Raw genomic sequence first — 17,957 nt, 5'->3', positions numbered from 1 at the left:
TTCTGGAACTTTTTATAGCTTTAGTTTTTACCATTTTGAGTTAACTTTTGTGTATGACAGAACGTAGGGATAAAGAATCATTTTCCCCCCATATTATAGTTCTTTTAGTATTATTTGTTAAAATGACTGGCCTTTCTCTTTTGAATTACCTTGGCACTTTTCTCAACAATCAATTGAATCTATTTGTGTGAGCCTTTTTCTGGACTCACTGTTAATTTCCATCTCTCTATCTGTCTATCATGTTAATGCCATTAATGCTTAATTACTTTAGCCGCATAGCAAATCTCAGGCAGTGTAAGTTTTCCAACTTTGTTCTTCATTTTCAAAATAGTTTTGGCTCTTTTAGGTTCTTTGTAGTTCCATATCTATATTTTAGAATCAGGTTGTAAATGTCTACAAAAAAGCCTGCTGGGATTTTGATTGGGATTACAGTGAGTCTGTAGATTAATTTGGAGAGATTTGTCATCTAACTAATATTGAGTCTTCCAGCCTTTGACGTGGTCTATCTCGCCATTTATTTAGGTCTTCTCTAATTTGCCACAACATCTTATAGTTTTTAGTGTACAAGTAAATTTATAAAATTTGCAAAATTTATAAAAAATCAATTTGCCCCTAAGTATGTCATGTTTTAGAATGCTATTTTAAATGATACTTTAATAAGTATTTCGTTTTCCCATGGTGTGTTGCTAGTGTATAGAAATCCACTTGGCTTTTATATATTGACCTCATATCATAAGATCATGCTAAACTCAGTCCTTCCTCTACCCTTTTTGTGGGTACCCCTTAGGGTTTTCTGCATATGTGAGCACAGCATCTATGGATGAAGACCCTTTACATCTTTCTTTTCCATCCATATGCCCCTTGTTTTTGTTTTCTGCCTCAGGATGCTGACCGAGCCCTCCAGGATGGGGCTGGCCTTCTGTCTGTGTGTTTCTCTTAGGGTCCACAGATGTCTCTTCCTTAATTGTTCTTGGAATGTTTTACTTCAGGGAACTTTCCTGTTTGGTCTTTAGTTGGGGGGAAAAGATGGACTTTTCTTGATAGCATTTAGGACACAGAAACTGCAGAGGTTATGAATTGCAAACATTTCACTTAACTTTTTAAAAAAGCTGATTTAGTCATTGGACTTAAATGCTTGAAAAATCCAAACAGTCTTGAAAGCTGATTAGTGTCAGAAGCTGCAGTTTCCCCTTTTGCTCCAGGAACATTGTACGTGGAGCATCTCCCGTGGCCTGGGCGGCTTCCAGCCAGCCGGGTGTGTGGGAAGAGTCCCTGTTGTGGCCCGCCATGCTCCATCTGTGCCTTTCTGTATGTGTTTTGGTTCTTTTTGTGTTGGTAGGAATTTAACCTACCAAGTTATTCTCCATCAACTCTGGGATGCCCCTGTTCAGACTACCCACTCCTTTTCTGACATGTGTACCTTTGTTTAGTCTGATGTTATATCAGAAACCTTTGGATCTAGGAATTGTGTCCCTGGGATTGGAATAACAGAAATACTTGAATAGACAGTCGGTGTTTAAAAGAAACGAACCAAAAGCAAATATAGTCTAGAATTTGGCAGGTGTCCCCATTGAGCTGTTTGAGGGCAAACTACAGTTTTTCATAAATGTAGATGGTTTACTCTGTGACAGTTTTTCTTGACACTACCTGACTCAGTTTCCCTTTTTATAACATTTTGTATTGTCCCCCCTATTATCCTGAAATAAAATTAATGGATTCTATAATCTATCTATACTTAAATTTCATAAAAATATAATGTCTTAATGCTAATATAAAGGTAAAAATTAAAAGAAAAAAGTATATAATAAGTATTTTAGTGCCCAAGTGCTTAAAGTACCCCTATGTTAGAAGGAAAAACACTCCCACACATGTCGAAAACACCCCTAGCGAGCAGAGCTGTTCCTGTTTAAACCTCTGTTCTAGGGTGGTGTTTCTCCAGCTGTGTTGTAGACGTGTCTTTTTGTTTCCAAAAGATAATAAAAATGAATTACTAAAAGTACAAAATATGAAATACAAGCCATTATTTTTTATTGTAGACTCAGCCGATAGGGAACCACTCTGTCAGATTGTTACAGAAGACTCCTGCTGGGCTTGGGGCAGGCTGGCTCACCAGTGAGCCCAGCTCCTGGCCACACTGGGCAGCACTGTTCCAGGAAGCACCCACGGCCACAACAGCAGGGTTTGCTCTTGTCTGCTTCTTATTTTCAGGACTGTGTCATCATAGGCTTATGATTTGCTCTCGGTCTGTCCCATGTTTAGTGGATTGTTAGGGTCCTGCACGTGCTATGGCACTGGGGATGTGATGTGGTGATCACTTCCCATCCACCTATTCTGAGGCCTGCATGTGCAGTCATCCCAGATTTGGGACGTTCGTTTGCCGTCACTGTCTTGCAGCTCCTCTCCTGAGGTTTTGGGGTCTTGCCCTGCTGCAAAAATTGGGACTCAGTTTGGGTTGACATTGGCCCTTCTTTATGTCTACTGCTAATACTTGAATTGGAAACTCTGCCCCTTCTCTTGCAGAAGCTCTTTCCCCTACAGCTGTGCTATTGCACATGCACAATTGCAGCTTCAATGTCAGTCACATTGGGGCTGACTGAGAAAGGGAAGGAGGGTGCTTGGAGGTGACAGGCTCTGTAAAGTGAGTTTTCTTCCTCCTTTATTGCTGGTCAAATGCTAGATATTTTCATTAAGGATTATAGTTTGGAGTTTGTTTTCCCCTTCCTACCCTTCTAGCCTTTTCTCTGAGAAGGGGAAGATTTTGTGTTAGTTTTTTAGTTGACATATAATTTACAATACATTAAAATGCACTCTTTTGTACCAGATATAGTCAGGTAACCACCACCACAATCAAGATAGAGAACAGTACCATCACTTCAAAAGAGTGCCCTCGTGTCCCTTTGCGGTCACCCCACGCCCCTTCCCACACGCCAGGAACCATGGATCCATGTTCTGTCCCTAGTGTCTAGCCTACTGCAGGGTGTCGTATAAATGGGATCATGCAGTATGTAGCCTTTGAGCCTGGCTTCTTTCACGTAGCACAGTATATTTCAAGTTCCTTCATGGTCTTCTGTCAGTAGTTTGTTCCTCTGGTTGCTGAGTAGTATTCCATTTATGGATATACCACAATTTGCTTGTCCATTCACTAGTTGAAATAGAGAAATGGTAGCTTAAAAAATGTCTTAATCCGTAGAATTTTTTGTATCAGTTCTTTTCTAAATCTTGAGGTGTTACCGGAAAAGTTGACACATTTCAGAATGTTCTTGCCCTGATGTGATCTCTGTCTCCACTAAGCCTGAGCAGAGATGTGCAGGCTCTTTGCTGCCGAGGGGACTATACTGTCCTAGGTCAGACCCTGAAGTCAGAGGGACTGTTTGCAAGTGTGACAACAATTGTGTTTTAAGTTTTGTGGCTAGAAATGAGAATCTCAGGGTTTATAATTCCCATCAACTGAGAAAGAAAAAAGGCAAACTGAGAAGAAGTAAATATGAAGTGAAATATTCACTTCACTAATGGGGAATTAATTTTGCATAAATGCTTTTAAACAAGGTTTCCGTAATAGCATATACACTGTGGCCACATTTAGCGTTGTAACGTTTCATTGGTAATTGAATAGTAAAATATGAAAGTGTAAAGGCTTTCTTTCTGGCACTTGGCAGCTTTCATGGCAGACTAAAACTGGGAATTCCAAAAGCAGTTGCTACATTATCAGACATCACCAGTAAGAGATCTGAACTAAGAGTGCTCATTGAATGCACAGCTAGCTTTGTGGTAGATTTTGCTTTTCATTCAAGCATTTTAACTTTCTGTTTGTTAAATCCTGTTTTCTTTAGTTTTCTGTAGTGCATCCTCATACCTCAGGAATAGATAAGTAAGCATATATATTACACATATATCATTCTGATGTGGCAATATGTAAAATGACTGTTTTAGGACTAAACATAGTCATCTGTAGTATTTTGAAAATAAGCTTGCTGCCATCCCAGAAACGTCAGTGCATCTGTTCCTCCTTCTAGACGACGCAGTCTGTCCAGCACAAAGTCCCTCTGTCCCCAGATGTCTGGAGAGGAGGAGGATTCCGATTTGGCAGCCAAACTTGGAATGTGCAATAGAGAAATAGTACGAAGAGGAGCTCTCATTCTCTTCTGCGATTATGTTGTAAGTTTGTAAAAGCGAGTAATGGCGGGGTGGAGGACTGGAAACACCCTGTGTAGAGGATGCTTCCATAGGCCGTCTGAAAGCCAGATTGACTTCCCACTTTCCCACCACTCCATCAAAACGGGAAAACCAAAATTAATGTTTAATCCTGTCTAACAGATGATTTTATGATTAGAAACCGGACTTGGCCCACTGGTCACTGGTTTTTGAGTTTGTCTGTAAAAGGTTTCCTTTGGCTGTCACTTGTTCAACACACATTGAGTGACTGCTCTGGGCTATTCATAGTGCTGGCATTGTTGTATCAAGAGAAGCGATGGAATAATAATAATGAAAGCAAGCGAAGAGTGTTGGTTAGAGTGGGGTTCTGATTTTAAATTTTTTAAAATTAATCTGTGAAAAAGGTATTTGATGTTCATTGCTGCGTTTTAAAATAGATGCCTATTTGAATGCCATTCTTTTTTTCAAAAATAGCTTTTGTGGAGTTTTTTACCATAAAACTAGCATCACATTTAACATAGAAAATGTACAAAATCCAAGTAAGTAAAAAGAAGAAATCTTTTGTAATTGTATTGCTCACAGAGAACCTGTTGTTGAGACCGGCCCCGTGGCTGAGTGGTTAAGTTCTCGCGCTTCCCTTCAGCGGCCCAGGGTTTCACTGATTCGGATTCTGGGCGCGGATATGGGACCCTCGTCAGGTCATGTTGAGGCGGCGTCCCACATAGCACAACCAGAGGCAATCACAACTAGAATATACAACTATGTACCGGGGAGGTTTGGGAAGAAGAAGAAGAAGAAGAAGAAAAGATTGGCAACAGATGGTGCCAATCTTAAACAAAAAAAAAAGAGAGAGAACCTCTTGTTCCATTTTGGCTGGGGTTTAGTACTTTTTCTATACCAATATAAAAGTACATGCATTTCTCTGGTACAAACATGGTATCATGAACATACTGCTATCACGTAGCAAAATGTTGTTAAGCATTTTGGTGGTTTTTCTACTTTTCATTTTGTTTCTTCAGTTTTGTTGAGATATAATCGACATATAACGTTGTGTAAGTTTAAGGTGTATGACATAATGATTTGTTAAACATTCTGAGCAGACTTCAACTGAAGCAAATGTTATCATTTTTTGTTGTGCTAGCACTTTATTCATATTCGTTTTTTGCTTTACGTTCTTGATGTTGAAATAGTTTTTCTATCTTGTTTCACTTTTGAGAAATAATATAATTATATAATGCTGATTTTCACAGAAATGTAAGAAATGTAAGAAAGATATTAATTTTATGTTAATACTATCAAATCATCCCACATGGAAAATATTCCTCACTGAACAGATGTCAAAGAATTGGTCACATTTTATAATTTCTGTCTAGAAGGATTATGAATTAAGATGAAAAGGCAACATGTGTATTTAAAAATGGTTATCTTCGTATTTCCTTATAAACCTTAAGTGAAATTTCTTCACTTAAGATCCATTTAATGTGTGGTCCATTCATATTTTGGACTCAGGAATTCTGTGAAAACTGACAGTTAAGTGATTTCTTTTTTTTCCACTGACCTGTCACAAAATTGGAGAAAGAATAACTGGAGAACATCCGTGAGTAGGGAGACTGATGCCTGGAGCGTCACTTGTTCTCGTGTGTTCTGGCTCTGGGACGGTCACCTGTGAGGGCGGCGCCACACTGCTCCCACTGTCCCACTGCCTTGGGGTCTCACCAGGCAGGCAGTGGTGGCCCTGGGCTCTGCTCCTTTCCTCCTCTGGCCTTTGGCCGTTGGCTGGTGCCCTTTGGGGCTGGCCTGCTGGGTCACATTTCCCTGGTGGGGTGTGACTTCCAACAGCCTCAGCCACAATATGTGCTTGGAGGTGACAGGCTCTGTAAAGTGAGTTTTCTTCCTCCTTTATTGCTGGTCAAGAGCTAGATTTTCACTGAGGATTATAATTTGGAATTTGTTTTCCCCTTCCTACCCCCTTGGCCTTTTCTCTGGCATGAATATCTGTTCTCTCCTTGACTACTTGAAAATGTGTCTTTCATTGTCTTTTTCCTCAGTGCCAGAACCTGCATGACTCAGAGCACTTAGCGTGGCTCCTTGTGAATCACGTTCAGGATCTGATCGGTCTGTCCCACGAGCCTCCCGTGCAGGATTTCATTAGTGCGGTTCATCGGAATTCTGCTGCCAGCGGCCTTTTCATCCAGGCCATTCAGTCTCGTTGTGAAAATCTTTCCACTGTAAGTCTCCTGGGTGCCAGCTGCTGCCAGTCACAGTTTTCTCTGCCTGAAAAATGGAGTACTGGGATTTTTAAACTGCTGATTTCCAATTGGCAAAATACTCTGCTCTTGTTTCTTTCCTTCTCTCAAATGTCAGCCCACCACTCTGAAGAAAACTCTTCAGTGTTTGGAAGGGATCCACCTCAGCCAGTCGGGTGCTGTGCTGATGCTGTATGTGGACAAGCTTTTGTGTACTCCGCTCCGTGTGCTGGCTCGCATGGTTGACACCCTTGCTTGTCGCCGGGTAGAAATGCTTTTGGCTGCAAATTTACAGGTACTGAAAAAAACACTTACATTGATTTTTATTGAAAACTAAGCAGGGCAAGCAAAACAATTTGGCTGTTTTTTCCCTCTACAGGCATATTCTTCATGTGGCCACTGAGAGAAACCTGTATAACATGTATAAACTGGTCATTCCTTGTATGTCTGATATGAGTGCTTCTTGTGCTTTCTTCTAGTCTGCCTTTGCTATGATAAGCTGTCCCCGTCAGTTTATCCTTTGTAAAGGAGCACAAGGTTATTTTGATCCCTTATGTTTTACAAACCCACTGATGTGTTCTTGTCTACTTCAGAGCAATATGGCCCAGCTGCCAGTGGAAGAACTCAACAGAATCCAGGAATACCTTCAGAACAGTGGGTTAGCCCAGAGGTAATGCTGGAGCCAGGTGTTCCTGGATTTGGGGTATAAAGACTTAGATTTGTAAGGGAATAAAGTCGTAGGACAAGAGATTGATGTGCTTTATAGATGGGTTTAAAAGGAGTAAAGAACAACTGGCAGGCTGACCTCTACGCATTAACAGAGGGATGCCTGCAGTCCTGTGGGTGGCTGAGAGGTGGCAGGGGTTCAGAGTGCCTCTGTTCATGCCTGGTGACGATTGGGACTACAAGTTAGCAGCTTTATCTTAGCAAAATCAAAGCATATAACCTAATTGTTAAATAAGAGTTGGCAGGTCTGAAAGACATTACCCAGTTCTTCACGTGTAAGAATTATATCTGCTTCTTGTTAAAATGTTATCTCTTTATAGCTATTTATTACCTAATTTTGTTTGCAAAGTCTTTTAGAAGCTTTATCAGAAATCATGACATCTATTATATATTTCCATGATTGCAGAATAAATTAAGAGAAGTTTTTACCTTTTTTCCTCTACATACTGTGCTGTGACTTCAATCTTTTTTTTTAAAGATGGTAAGGCAGACTTTATTCAGGGGAACTACTATAGTAGGGTTTTACAGTAGAGGAGAGAGAGTGAGCTCAGCTCTGAATACGGCATAGACGCGTGGAGATTTATAGCCAAGGAGCAGGCTGGGGCCAGTGGACAGAAAATTCCTATGGGGAAACTTGAGGGGTAAGGGAGATTCTGGCTAAACCAACTAGACAGGATTTTGCTACAGGCAGGCCAGGGCAATAAGATATGGAGAGTAGCGGATGAGGAATTTGATCAGATAGTAAGGGTGGGGCCAGTTTCCGCTAAACTGACCCAGAAGGATTCTTGCTAAAATGACTGAGTGGACCAAGGACAGAGTCCAAGGGCAAGGCCTACTCAAAAAGAGTTCTCAGAGAAGGTTGGCTGCAGTGTGGTCAAAGGAGAGAGTCTTTGTCACATAGAAGTACTAATAGCCCCACGTTTTTCTTATTGTGGGTCACATTTTCCTGATTGTCTTATATTTTAAAAATTTATATGTTTGACGGGTATAAATAGGAGAGACTGAAGTAGATAACGTTTGCCCAGAAGAGCTCTGGCTCCTTCTGTCCCACTAGGACGTGGGGTCATCTCTTTGGTGGGCTCCAGAGCTGAGATGGATAGGGCTGGGCTGCACACTTCAGCTGTGACTTCGATCTTAAGAGAAGCTTATCAATGGTGTCTTTTGTTGGGAAGGGGCAGCACACGATTTTGAGTGACTTTTCAGTATGCCAGGCTGAATTATGTTATAACTTGCTTTATGAAGTTGTCATTCTCATAGCAGATGGTGGGAAGTCGAACTGTTTTTATTTTTTGACCCTAGACTTTGTATTCGGCCCAGATGAGGAAGATTATAGGTATCTTGTACCAGATGAAAAATGAACATAAATTAGTATATATTATATCTTTTTGGGAGATTAAATAGGTTTCCTGCACTTGGGTATAGAATAGATGATCACTTTGCATTTATAGAGAATGCTTTTATTAGCTATCATACTGTGTATTGCCTGGTGCAGTGTTTGAGCATAAATGAAATTTCTGGAAAATATTTATGAGGCATAAACTGTGGTTATTAAGAGTAAACTAGGGCCTGAGTTCACTTTGAATGTTGCTGAGAAGTAGCTCTGAAGAGGTGGCTTGAGATACATTGCCTCTCACTTTGAGAAGCTACTGTGTCTCTTCCCTGTGGAGCTGTGCTCTAACCCACGTGTGATTGTATTCCAGACACCAAAGGCTCTACTCCCTGCTGGACAGGCTTCGTCTCGCCACTGCACCAGGATCATGTGGCCCTTCTCCTCCGGTCACATCCCACCCGCTGGACGGGGATGGACCCCTGGCTCTGGAGACAGTTAATCCAGACAAAGTAAGTGACACACAGGGCCACTCCAGGTACTAAGTACCTCTCTCCGCCTGCGGCAAATCCAGAGTGTGCAGCAGGGTGGCTCAGGAGGCAGAACGTCCTGGCACTCTGTGCAGCTCCTGAGAGCTCGTGGCCTGCCTTGTTTCTTTCCAGCACTGGGCAGGGTCACCTCATGACAGGATGCATGAGGTCCAGCAGGGGCATGGGTTGAGAAAGGAAATGCTGACCTAGGACACTTGTGGTGGGTAGTTAATGGGAAGATCAGGAGCTGGGTGACCATGGCCTGCACTCACGATTGCACAGGCCTTCAAGCACATGTCCGCTTGGCCTGTCTCCCTCTCCTTACGCCTGCTGACCTCCTGCATATTGACCCCATCTCTCCAAGAGCCATGGCTGTTATCATCCTCAGCACTCACACCTCAGAGCTGGGGACCATTTAGGACTTTGGTATAACCTTGATACTCTTGTTTCCTGGAGAGAGTTCAGTTTAAATATGAACTTGGAGTTCAGAAACCAGCAGTCCAGGCATAGAATAGCAAAGTTCAGGCCTCTGTTCTCAGGCTTGATTTGCTAAGTGCCTCTGCTGTGCTGGCTCTGTGGGGAGAGGAGCAAAGCAGACACCCCAATAGAAGGTGACGGGTGCGATGCCAGACGAGGGTGAAGGTGCAGAGTAGGGCCCGCTGTCCTCAGCAGAGTTTGAAGGGCAGTGGGACACTCTCCAGGTTGGGGGGGAGAAGGCACCTGTAAATAACAGCGAGTCCAAAGGACAGCCTTCAGAGCATTTCCTGTGATGTGGTGAGCAGCCCCCACGCCCAGCCACAGTTGCCAAAGCTGCATTCATAGTCCAGGGGCCACTTGTCCTTCGGTCTGGAGCCACAGGATGTGAGGGGCAGTAGGCAAAGAGACAACACATTTCTAGAAGTGTCAAAGCGCCTTGAAAGCTCTGCCCAATTATTCTGTTATCTACCTTTTTCTTCTCCCCAGGACTGGTACATACGCCTAGTCAAATCCCAGTGCTGGACTAGGTCAGATTCCGCACTGCTGGAAGGGGCAGAGCTGGTGAATCGGCTTCCTCCCGGGGACATGAGTGCATTCATGATGAACTCGGTATGGCGGAGAGAGCGGGAGGCCAGGGAAACCCTGTCTTTCTTTTGTTGCTTTCCTGTCTGATTTGTTTCATTGTAATGCAACCCACTGTTGACATGTACCACTCACCTTTCTGCCTTAATGGCAGAGACCCTAATCCAGACAGACAGGATGAGGGGAGACTGCTGCAGACAAGACAGGACGTTATTTCAGCCACATTAGAACCCAAAAGGACACGTGTTGTGTTTACTTCAACATTTCATGCTTTTAAAGAAAATAGGTTCTCTTAGATTATAGTCACTTCTGATTGCTGGTTCTCATGGTCATGAGGAAACATTCGCATGGTGTCATCATGCATGATTTAACTGACTCTCTCCTGATATTCTGGAAATTGATCTTTAGTAAACCCCCTTTCTAGATGTAATGAGGTCCTCCTGCCCCACCACAGGTAGTGAGGTCCCCCTCCCCCTACTTCCTAGAGTGAGGTCTCCCACCCCCTCACTAGATGTGATGAGGTCCCGCATCCCCACCCTTGATCTTGTGCAGGCAAGCCGTGCAGAGCTGACCCAGGAGGCCCTTGCAAAGCTTCCTTGTCCTTGTCCTCACTTCTTGGGCAGGTCCTGTGAGGAGTGGAACCCCCCCCTTTTCGGTACTGTCCAGCTATAGATGTAGCGGGTTCCTTTTCAGACCTACTGGGATGAGCAGTCAACTAAACCTTGAGGCGTTTTAGCACTGTCTTGATATGTACCAAGTGGTAATGAAGAAGCAGCAGATAGCTGGGGTGATGGCAAGGTGAATTAGGGGGCAACAAAGAACGTGCCAGGTGTAGATGAAGAGAGACTCCAAGTGGAGACAACACAGAAGTACCTATTCTTCATCAATTTGAACATAAGAGCTATGTTGAAAAAAAACAGGAGAACTGGCTCAAAATCAGTTTGCTAAAATCATTTTAAGACCCATTCAGTGAAAGCTGATTTGCTGAATGATCAATTTGCTTATGACCAATTTACTGAATTTTCCAAATTCACTAATTGGATTTTTAACCCCTTTAAAGTTCTGGCTGTAACAGAAAGGTTTAATTTTGGTCACTGATGATGGCATATACATTTCTGAATATTAATTAAGATTGATATTCTCCCTGAAAATTTACCCAAAAAAATTCTTAAATGGTTTTGAAAAGTTGGCAAAACACAGTACAAATTGAAACATGATCTACGAAATGCTGTTTTTCCAACCAAAATTGTGGCATTTATTTGGCTACTTGGATTTCCCTAGCTGCTTTTGAATATAACTTACCTTTTTCAAACTTTGGGAATGTTTTGTGTTTCACTGATTCCTTAGGTGGCATTTCAACTCAATTTTGTATTTTTATCAATTAAGATTTTGTCATATTAAATTTTTGATTTCAAATCCATCTGAAGGCATAAAAAATAAAAACATTTCTTTAAAATTAAAGTACCCAGAAGAGACCAGAAATATATTTCACTGAGCATATGATCAATGGAGTTGTTCATTTATTTATATCAGAAGTAGAATATTCTTTAACATATTTTTTTTCGTATGGTAATCTTGTTATCTCAGAAATGTTTGCAATATCCTTTCTTCTGTAGTGTTTTTCTTGCCTAATTGAAAGCTTATAATTGTTGTTGTTGAACCTTTAATGCCTAGGAGTTCAACTTAAGCCTCTTAGCCCCATGCTTGGGCCTGGGCATGCGTGAAATTTCTGGAGGCCAGAAGAGTCCCCTATTTGAAGCTGCTCGAGTGGTAACTCTGGACCGTGTGACCAGCATGGTTCAGCAGCTGCCTGCTGTCCATCAAGTTTTCCAACCATTCCTACCCGTGGAGCCCAGTACCTACTGGGGCAAAGTGAATGATCTATTTGGTAATTAAAATAAAAACTTCTTTTATTTTTTTAAAAAATGCTGCAGAGCCAGTACAGTGCTTTGCACCAAGTAAAGATTCAGGAAATTCTGTTGTTCTGATAAATGGAAAGCAATTACAGAGGTAACTGAGAAATGACACTGGGGTCCCTAGCTCTGCATGTCTCTTGCTGTGTCTGCTACTTTGCTATTTGTTGACATAGTCCGGGCTTCAAGTCCTCAGGAGCGCTAGGATAGACCTGGGGGGGAGTGCAAGACTTGGGTGTCTTTGCAGATATGCTTCTGAGGAGCGATGTCTTTGGCTCCCATCAGATTCTCAGAGAATTGCCTGACTGCCTTTCTAAGGTCATGAGCCTCTGCTAGAGTCGTGTCCACCCATTCAGATCTTCTGTTTCAGGGGATGCTGTATTGTATCGGTCTCTGACCACTCTGGCCCGAGCACTGGCCCAGTACCTGCTGGTGTTCTCCAAACTGCCCAGCCACTTGCACCTTCCTCCTGAGAAGGAGAAGGACACTGTGAAGTTTGTGGTCATGACACTCGAGGTAAGAGGCAGCTTGGGAACTCAGTGTTTCTGTGCAGAGGGAGGTGTGACTGGCACTGTCAACCGAGAGCTGTGCACAGTCTGGCGTGCTCTTCACCTCCTTCTGACAGTAACTACTTGCCAGGTGTCGTGCCCATCCCTTCCTCTCCTGAGTGCTTCCATACCCCTTACCACACCAGTTCCTCACAGTCACCTCGTGAGATTGGGAACACAGCACTAACTGTCTCTACTGCACAGCTGAGGAAGGGAGGTTGGGAAGAGCCAGGCCTGGGACCGAGGCTCCCTTGCAGCCAGCTTCACCCCTCCTGTGTCTGGGGAGCAGGCTTAGGGGAGAGGGTATCCATCATAGAGGAGGGCCAGGCAGGGAGAAACGTCAGGCAGAGAGAGGCAAGGGTGATTAGAGAGATGAGGAAAAACCTTTCGGGGATCTCCCAAATATAGCATGGCAAGTCATCACATGCTTAATGTTAATCTATTTCCTTGATTCTAAGATGCCTTTGATTTTGGGACAGATCATCCATTAAATTCTTTCTTTTTTTTTCCTGAGCTAACATCTGTGCCAATCTTCCTCTGTTTTTTGGGTCAGCACCACAGTATGGCCACCGACAAGCAGTGTAGGTCTGTGCCTGGGAACTGAACCTGGGCTGCCAAAGCAGAGCATGCTGAACTTAACCACTAGGCTACAGGGCCAGCCCCTAAAATTTTTTTAATGTGTACATATTCTGAATGGATTGGCTTTCCATACGACTTCTGGAAAATAGAGTCTGACCTGCATCCTTAAAGAGTCAGAGGGTCAGAGCTACATTGGCCAGCCTAAGCGAGGACACAGCTGATTCAGCATCAACTTCACCTGCCACTTTACAGCAGCGAGAGAGAAGTGTTGGGAGGGCATTCATGCAGTCGCTCATGAAAGGATGAGCAAGCACTTAGGTGGAGCCAGGCCAAGTCAGATAGCCGTGACCCATGTCCTGCAGGTTTCTGTGTAGTGGGGAGGCTGGCAAGAGAACATATGGTTAGAGTACAGTGATTGCTCTGAGCTCTTTCCTGTGCCTGCTGTGTGCAGGATGAAATGCTTCACTTGCATCATCTTATTCAGATCTCACTCCAACCCTGTGAGGGCTCTGTTATTCCCATTTTGCAGATGAGGAAAGCAGGGCTTAGAGAGATTTGGTCTTGGCCAAATTCACCCCCTAGGAAGTAGTCAGTCAGCATTTGAACCCAAGTCTGGCTGTCTTCAGAATCCGTTCTCTCAAATTCAGCCTCTGTGGCTGCGGCAGAGGAACGGCCTGGGCTGTGGAGCCCCAAGGAAGAGTCTGACCTGGAGGTGTTGTGGCCAAGGAAGGATTTCTAGAGGAGCTCACAGAGCTGAAGGATAAAGGGGCAGCAAGATCAGGGTGGGCGTTCTGGCAGAGAGGGGAGCCCCCGGCACTTTGGGGAGTGGGTACTTGAAGTTGAGGGAGTGGGGACCTCTGGAAGGACAGGGTCCTTGGGACCTGCCAGCCTCTCGAGCTTTGGACAGTTCATTGACAGCCGAGAGTTGTCTGCTTCCCTGACAGCCCCCGCAAAAAGAAGAAAGCACGGGTCTGAGCCTTCTTTAACACAGCCCTTCCTCTTCAGGCCCTGTCATGGCATTTGATGCACGAGCAGATCCCGCTGAGTCTGGATCTCCAGGCGGGCCTGGACTGCTGCTGCCTGGCTCTGCAGCTGCCTGGCCTCTGGAGTGTGCTCTCCTCCCCAGAGATGGTGACCCACGCCTGCTCCCTCATTCACTGTGTCCGGTTCCTCCTGGAAGCCAGTGAGTCCGTGACCATGACGGGCCTCTGTCCCTTGTCACTTGAACCAGTAATCAGCTCCACAAATGTAGTCACATACATTTATTTTGTGCTTCCTGTTTGCCAGGTACTAAGTTAGGAATTGGTGGGGTGAAGAGGTGGATAAAATATGGGCCTTGCCTTAATCTCTGGTATCTTGGAGTCTACACTAGAATTTAACTTGAATTTGCTTTTGTAGTCATTTTGTTTAGATTTTGGAGTTCCAGCTTTCATAAAAAATACTTCTAATTTTATGTCCCTTTAATCTCTGACCCTAGTGGACTGTTTCATGCTTTTAGTCCTAAATGATTTTAAGATTAATAAGATTACATTCAAAAGATTACTTGTTTTCTGTTAGAGTTGAAATGTTTGTTTCTATACTGCATTGTAATACTAATATATTAAAATAAAAGTGATTTATTCTTTTCAAGGGACAATGTCCTCAACAAGGGTCATTAGGCAAAATTTTTTAAAAATTTGACACTATAGTTTACATATTAGAGGGTGTTTTGAAGTTTTGTATTTTTAAATTAAACATTGTGGAGTGATGTTTTGAAGTCTCACTGTTTAAATTGTTTTCATCTGTGCATTTGTAGTTAACTTCAAAATGAAGATCCAGGGAGTAATTTTTCAAAGCCCAACTTCTTGGGGGTTGTAGTGATGCCTTTAGCAGTAATGAGTCATGAACTGTCTGATAAAAACCTTCAGGGTTAGAGGTGGCAACCAGAAGACAGTGGAGGGACTTAGAATCTGAATGTCGAAGTCCCAGTCCTGTTGCATTTCAGATTAACCCAGAGATTGATACCTGAGTCTAGTATTGTCTGAAATTGATTCTAGCAAATCTAGACTTCGTTTGACATAGTCTCTCGCTTCAAAATGTTATGAGGGTGCATGAATGTGAAAATTTGAATAAAAAGGAATGGTAAAAGTGTTTGGAAATTCTTCTTTTTGTTCTGTTATGATTTTAGTTGTGGTGCAGCCTGGGGACCAGCTTCTTAGTCCAGAAAGAAGGACGAACACCCCAAAGGCTGCCAGAGAGGATGAAGTAGATTCAAATACACTAAGTAAGTCTCAAGACTCGTTTTTTTCTTACCTGGTTTCTTTGAGGGGCTTGAAATTCATTCACAAAAGACACTTTTAAAGTGGAGAATGTGGACGCTTCAAAGCTTGCTTTAACTTAGCTTGTTCTGTTGCTTGTCCCTAAATTTCAGGGCAAGTTGAGCCTTGTACATGCTCTTTCCTTTGCTTGTACACTCTGCCCCTATTCATCTGACTCTCTTTGACCCTCCAAACTCAGCTGGGCTGTCACACTCCTGGGCAATCCTCCCGGATCGCCATTCTTCTGGAACACTGAGTTTGCACCCCTCCTCTGGGAAGGCCCTCCTTTCCTTCATCCTAGCGCTTAGATCCTCTGTGGCACTTCCTGCTTTCTGTGTCTTCCACCTCAGACTCTGAGCCGCTCGAGGGCAAGGAGCGTGTTTTCCTTCTCCCTGTTCTCCGTATTATAAGTGATTAACAATGTTTGTTGAGTAGTGAAGGAATAAATAGAAAAACTGAAGAACTTGAAGTTAGTGGAAATACACACATGAATATTAGGTAACCTGGGTGTCTATTTCAGCCATTTGTTTTGGTGGATTTTTAAATGAAAATTACTGCTGTTCTTAAAAAACAAAAACGATCCACATCCCATTCATTTAAGCCTGTTCTAGACTTCGGCATGCACCGTGGTCTTTCATGTACTTTGTCCTAATTCAGGTGTTTTAGTCTGAAAATGGTAGTGAGGCAAAACTTCTTGGCCAAGTGACTCCTTGTTGTCACCAAGGACCTCCAGGCCGTATTGCCCTTTATCCAAAGGAATGCCAACCTGCATCCTGTCCCACAATGATGGGAAGCTAATGCCCCACCTGGCAGTTCTTGGCTGTCTGTGTTATGCAACGCTCTTACTTGGGATACTGGAGTCTTACCCGTGCCCTCTTGGCTTAAGAAACATGCCTTTTTCGTATCAGGTACATAATGTTTTGTATCTTTTTTTGCCAGCTTTAGTGCAATCCCAGTTAGTGATAGAGAGTTTTCCTGTGGTTAGTACTAAGCATAGTAATTTTTCTTCTGGTTACCTGCTCAAGGTTTTATAATTTTGTAACCATTCACAAGCCATGGTGTTTCATTACACAGCCAAGCTCTTCTCTAGGTGTTTATCTCAAAACTCTGTGGTTCTGTCAGCCCTTATGTGATTTCATGATTTCTTGCTGTTGCCTGAGGGATGTGCACTCACTCACTTCCCTGCTTGGCTCCCTTCTAGCCGAGTTGCCTTAGCAAGTTTTCTATCCTGTGCTTCTGCAGTGAGGCTAAGAAGAGACTAAACTTATAGGGTTGGTGTAAGGATTAAGTAAATTAATCCAAGTAAAGCACCCAGAACAGGCGTCAGGCCTGTTTTAAGTGCTCAGCAAATGTTACCGTTATTTTAGTTATAATTTGAATTTCCATTCCTCTGAAGATAGTTCCGGCGTTCCAAGGAGTTGCGTCAGAGCAGGCAGAGCCATTGGCTGAAGTGTATTTAGTTTGGGTTAATTGTGCTCATTCTCCATGGCCCTTTTGAGGCCAGTTAATTTCATCGTTGCCAGGGGAAGAAGTTTGCTTCTTTATCACCTCAATAAGATGATACCTCTTAAAGATTGTCCAATAAATAGGATTAAAGTCACCCTCATTTCTCTTAGCTTGGGGCTTGCTTCCTTACATCCAATAAGAATTCCTTCTCTAGATGAGGAAGTTCCCTAGACTTTGAGTCTCAGGGACCATGGGTAATATCCATCCACAACCCTAAACATTTATCAGCTCAACAAATAATTCTTTGGCACATACCCTCTGCCAGACTCAAAGTGAGTCCGAAGCAGCCCCTGACCTCGAGGTGCTGTGCGTCTCACCTGAGGGTGTGGCGTTTGCCTCAGCATTCTGCCTCAGGAGTTCTCGGGTAGGATGCAGCGTCCTGTCAGAAGCCCCCTGCAACCCATGAGAACCCCTGATCTTGAGGAAGCAATGAATGGGAGATTCCAGCATGGTTCTTTGCATGCCAACTCAGGGACGAGCACACGGTCCTGGGAGAACCAGAGAAAGCCAGAACACAGGGTGGCGTCCTGAGGGATGCGTGAAGCTGAGGGGCTGCACGTTTGCTCCTGGATGTGAGCTGGCCAGTGCTGGCTGCATTGTGCACGGGGGGTGGAAGGGCTGGGACTGGAGGCAGGAGACTAGGTTCAAGATGATTGCAACAATCCTGGCACGTAGATAGAGATAAAGGAGGTGAATCTCTAGGCCTTCAGCGACCAGCTAGAAGTCTAGGGGAGGCCCATACATTTCTGGCTTGAGTGATGGTAGTAAGGCTGTGCCTGCTGCACCGGGATGCTGGGAAAATCAGGAGGAGAGGTGGTGGCTTTGGGGTGTGTTTGACAAAACAGTTCTCTCTTAACCATGGTGTTTGTTTAGACCCTAAGTATATCACTGCAGCCTGTGGGATGGTGGCAGAAATGGTGGAGTCTTTGCCATCCGTGTTGGCCTTGGGTCATAAAAGGAATAGCAGCACTCCAGCCTTTCTCACGTCGGTGCTCAAGAACATCATCATCAGCCTGGCTCGCTTACCCCTCGTCAACAGCTACACACGCGTCCCTCCCCTGGTGAGTCTGGTCA

General features: G+C 43.7%; 1 protein-coding gene across 4 annotated transcripts in view; it reads left to right on the top strand.

Annotated features, from left to right (window-relative positions):
* HTT (huntingtin) overlaps positions 1-17,957 on the top strand; it is a 165,948-nt gene that overhangs the window by 123,313 nt on the left and 24,678 nt on the right. For 3 of the 4 annotated variants that reach the window (XR_011538383.1, XM_008531802.2, XM_070613454.1), the window contains 11 exons: positions 4,014-4,155; positions 6,201-6,380; positions 6,517-6,693; positions 6,992-7,068; positions 8,825-8,963; positions 9,945-10,067; positions 11,715-11,928; positions 12,324-12,469; positions 14,086-14,263; positions 15,248-15,343; positions 17,757-17,944. Coding sequence is in view for 3 of the 4 variants with exons in the window: in XM_008531802.2 (XP_008530024.2) it covers positions 4,014-4,155; positions 6,201-6,380; positions 6,517-6,693; positions 6,992-7,068; positions 8,825-8,963; positions 9,945-10,067; positions 11,715-11,928; positions 12,324-12,469; positions 14,086-14,263; positions 15,248-15,343; positions 17,757-17,944 (1,660 nt within the window). In the remaining variant the exon portion in view is untranslated. The remainder of the gene's footprint in view (positions 1-4,013; positions 4,156-6,200; positions 6,381-6,516; positions 6,694-6,991; positions 7,069-8,824; positions 8,964-9,944; positions 10,068-11,714; positions 11,929-12,323; positions 12,470-14,085; positions 14,264-15,247; positions 15,344-17,756; positions 17,945-17,957) is intronic. The other variant, XM_070613455.1, reaches the window with a different exon arrangement.

The sequence above is a fragment of the Equus przewalskii genome, chromosome 3 (genome assembly GCF_037783145.1).
Source record: "Equus przewalskii isolate Varuska chromosome 3, EquPr2, whole genome shotgun sequence".
In the NCBI taxonomy this organism is placed as follows: domain Eukaryota; kingdom Metazoa; phylum Chordata; class Mammalia; order Perissodactyla; family Equidae; genus Equus; species Equus przewalskii.
The sequence above is the reverse complement of the archived record's forward strand: the minus strand, read 5'-3'. Positions and strand labels throughout refer to the sequence as shown.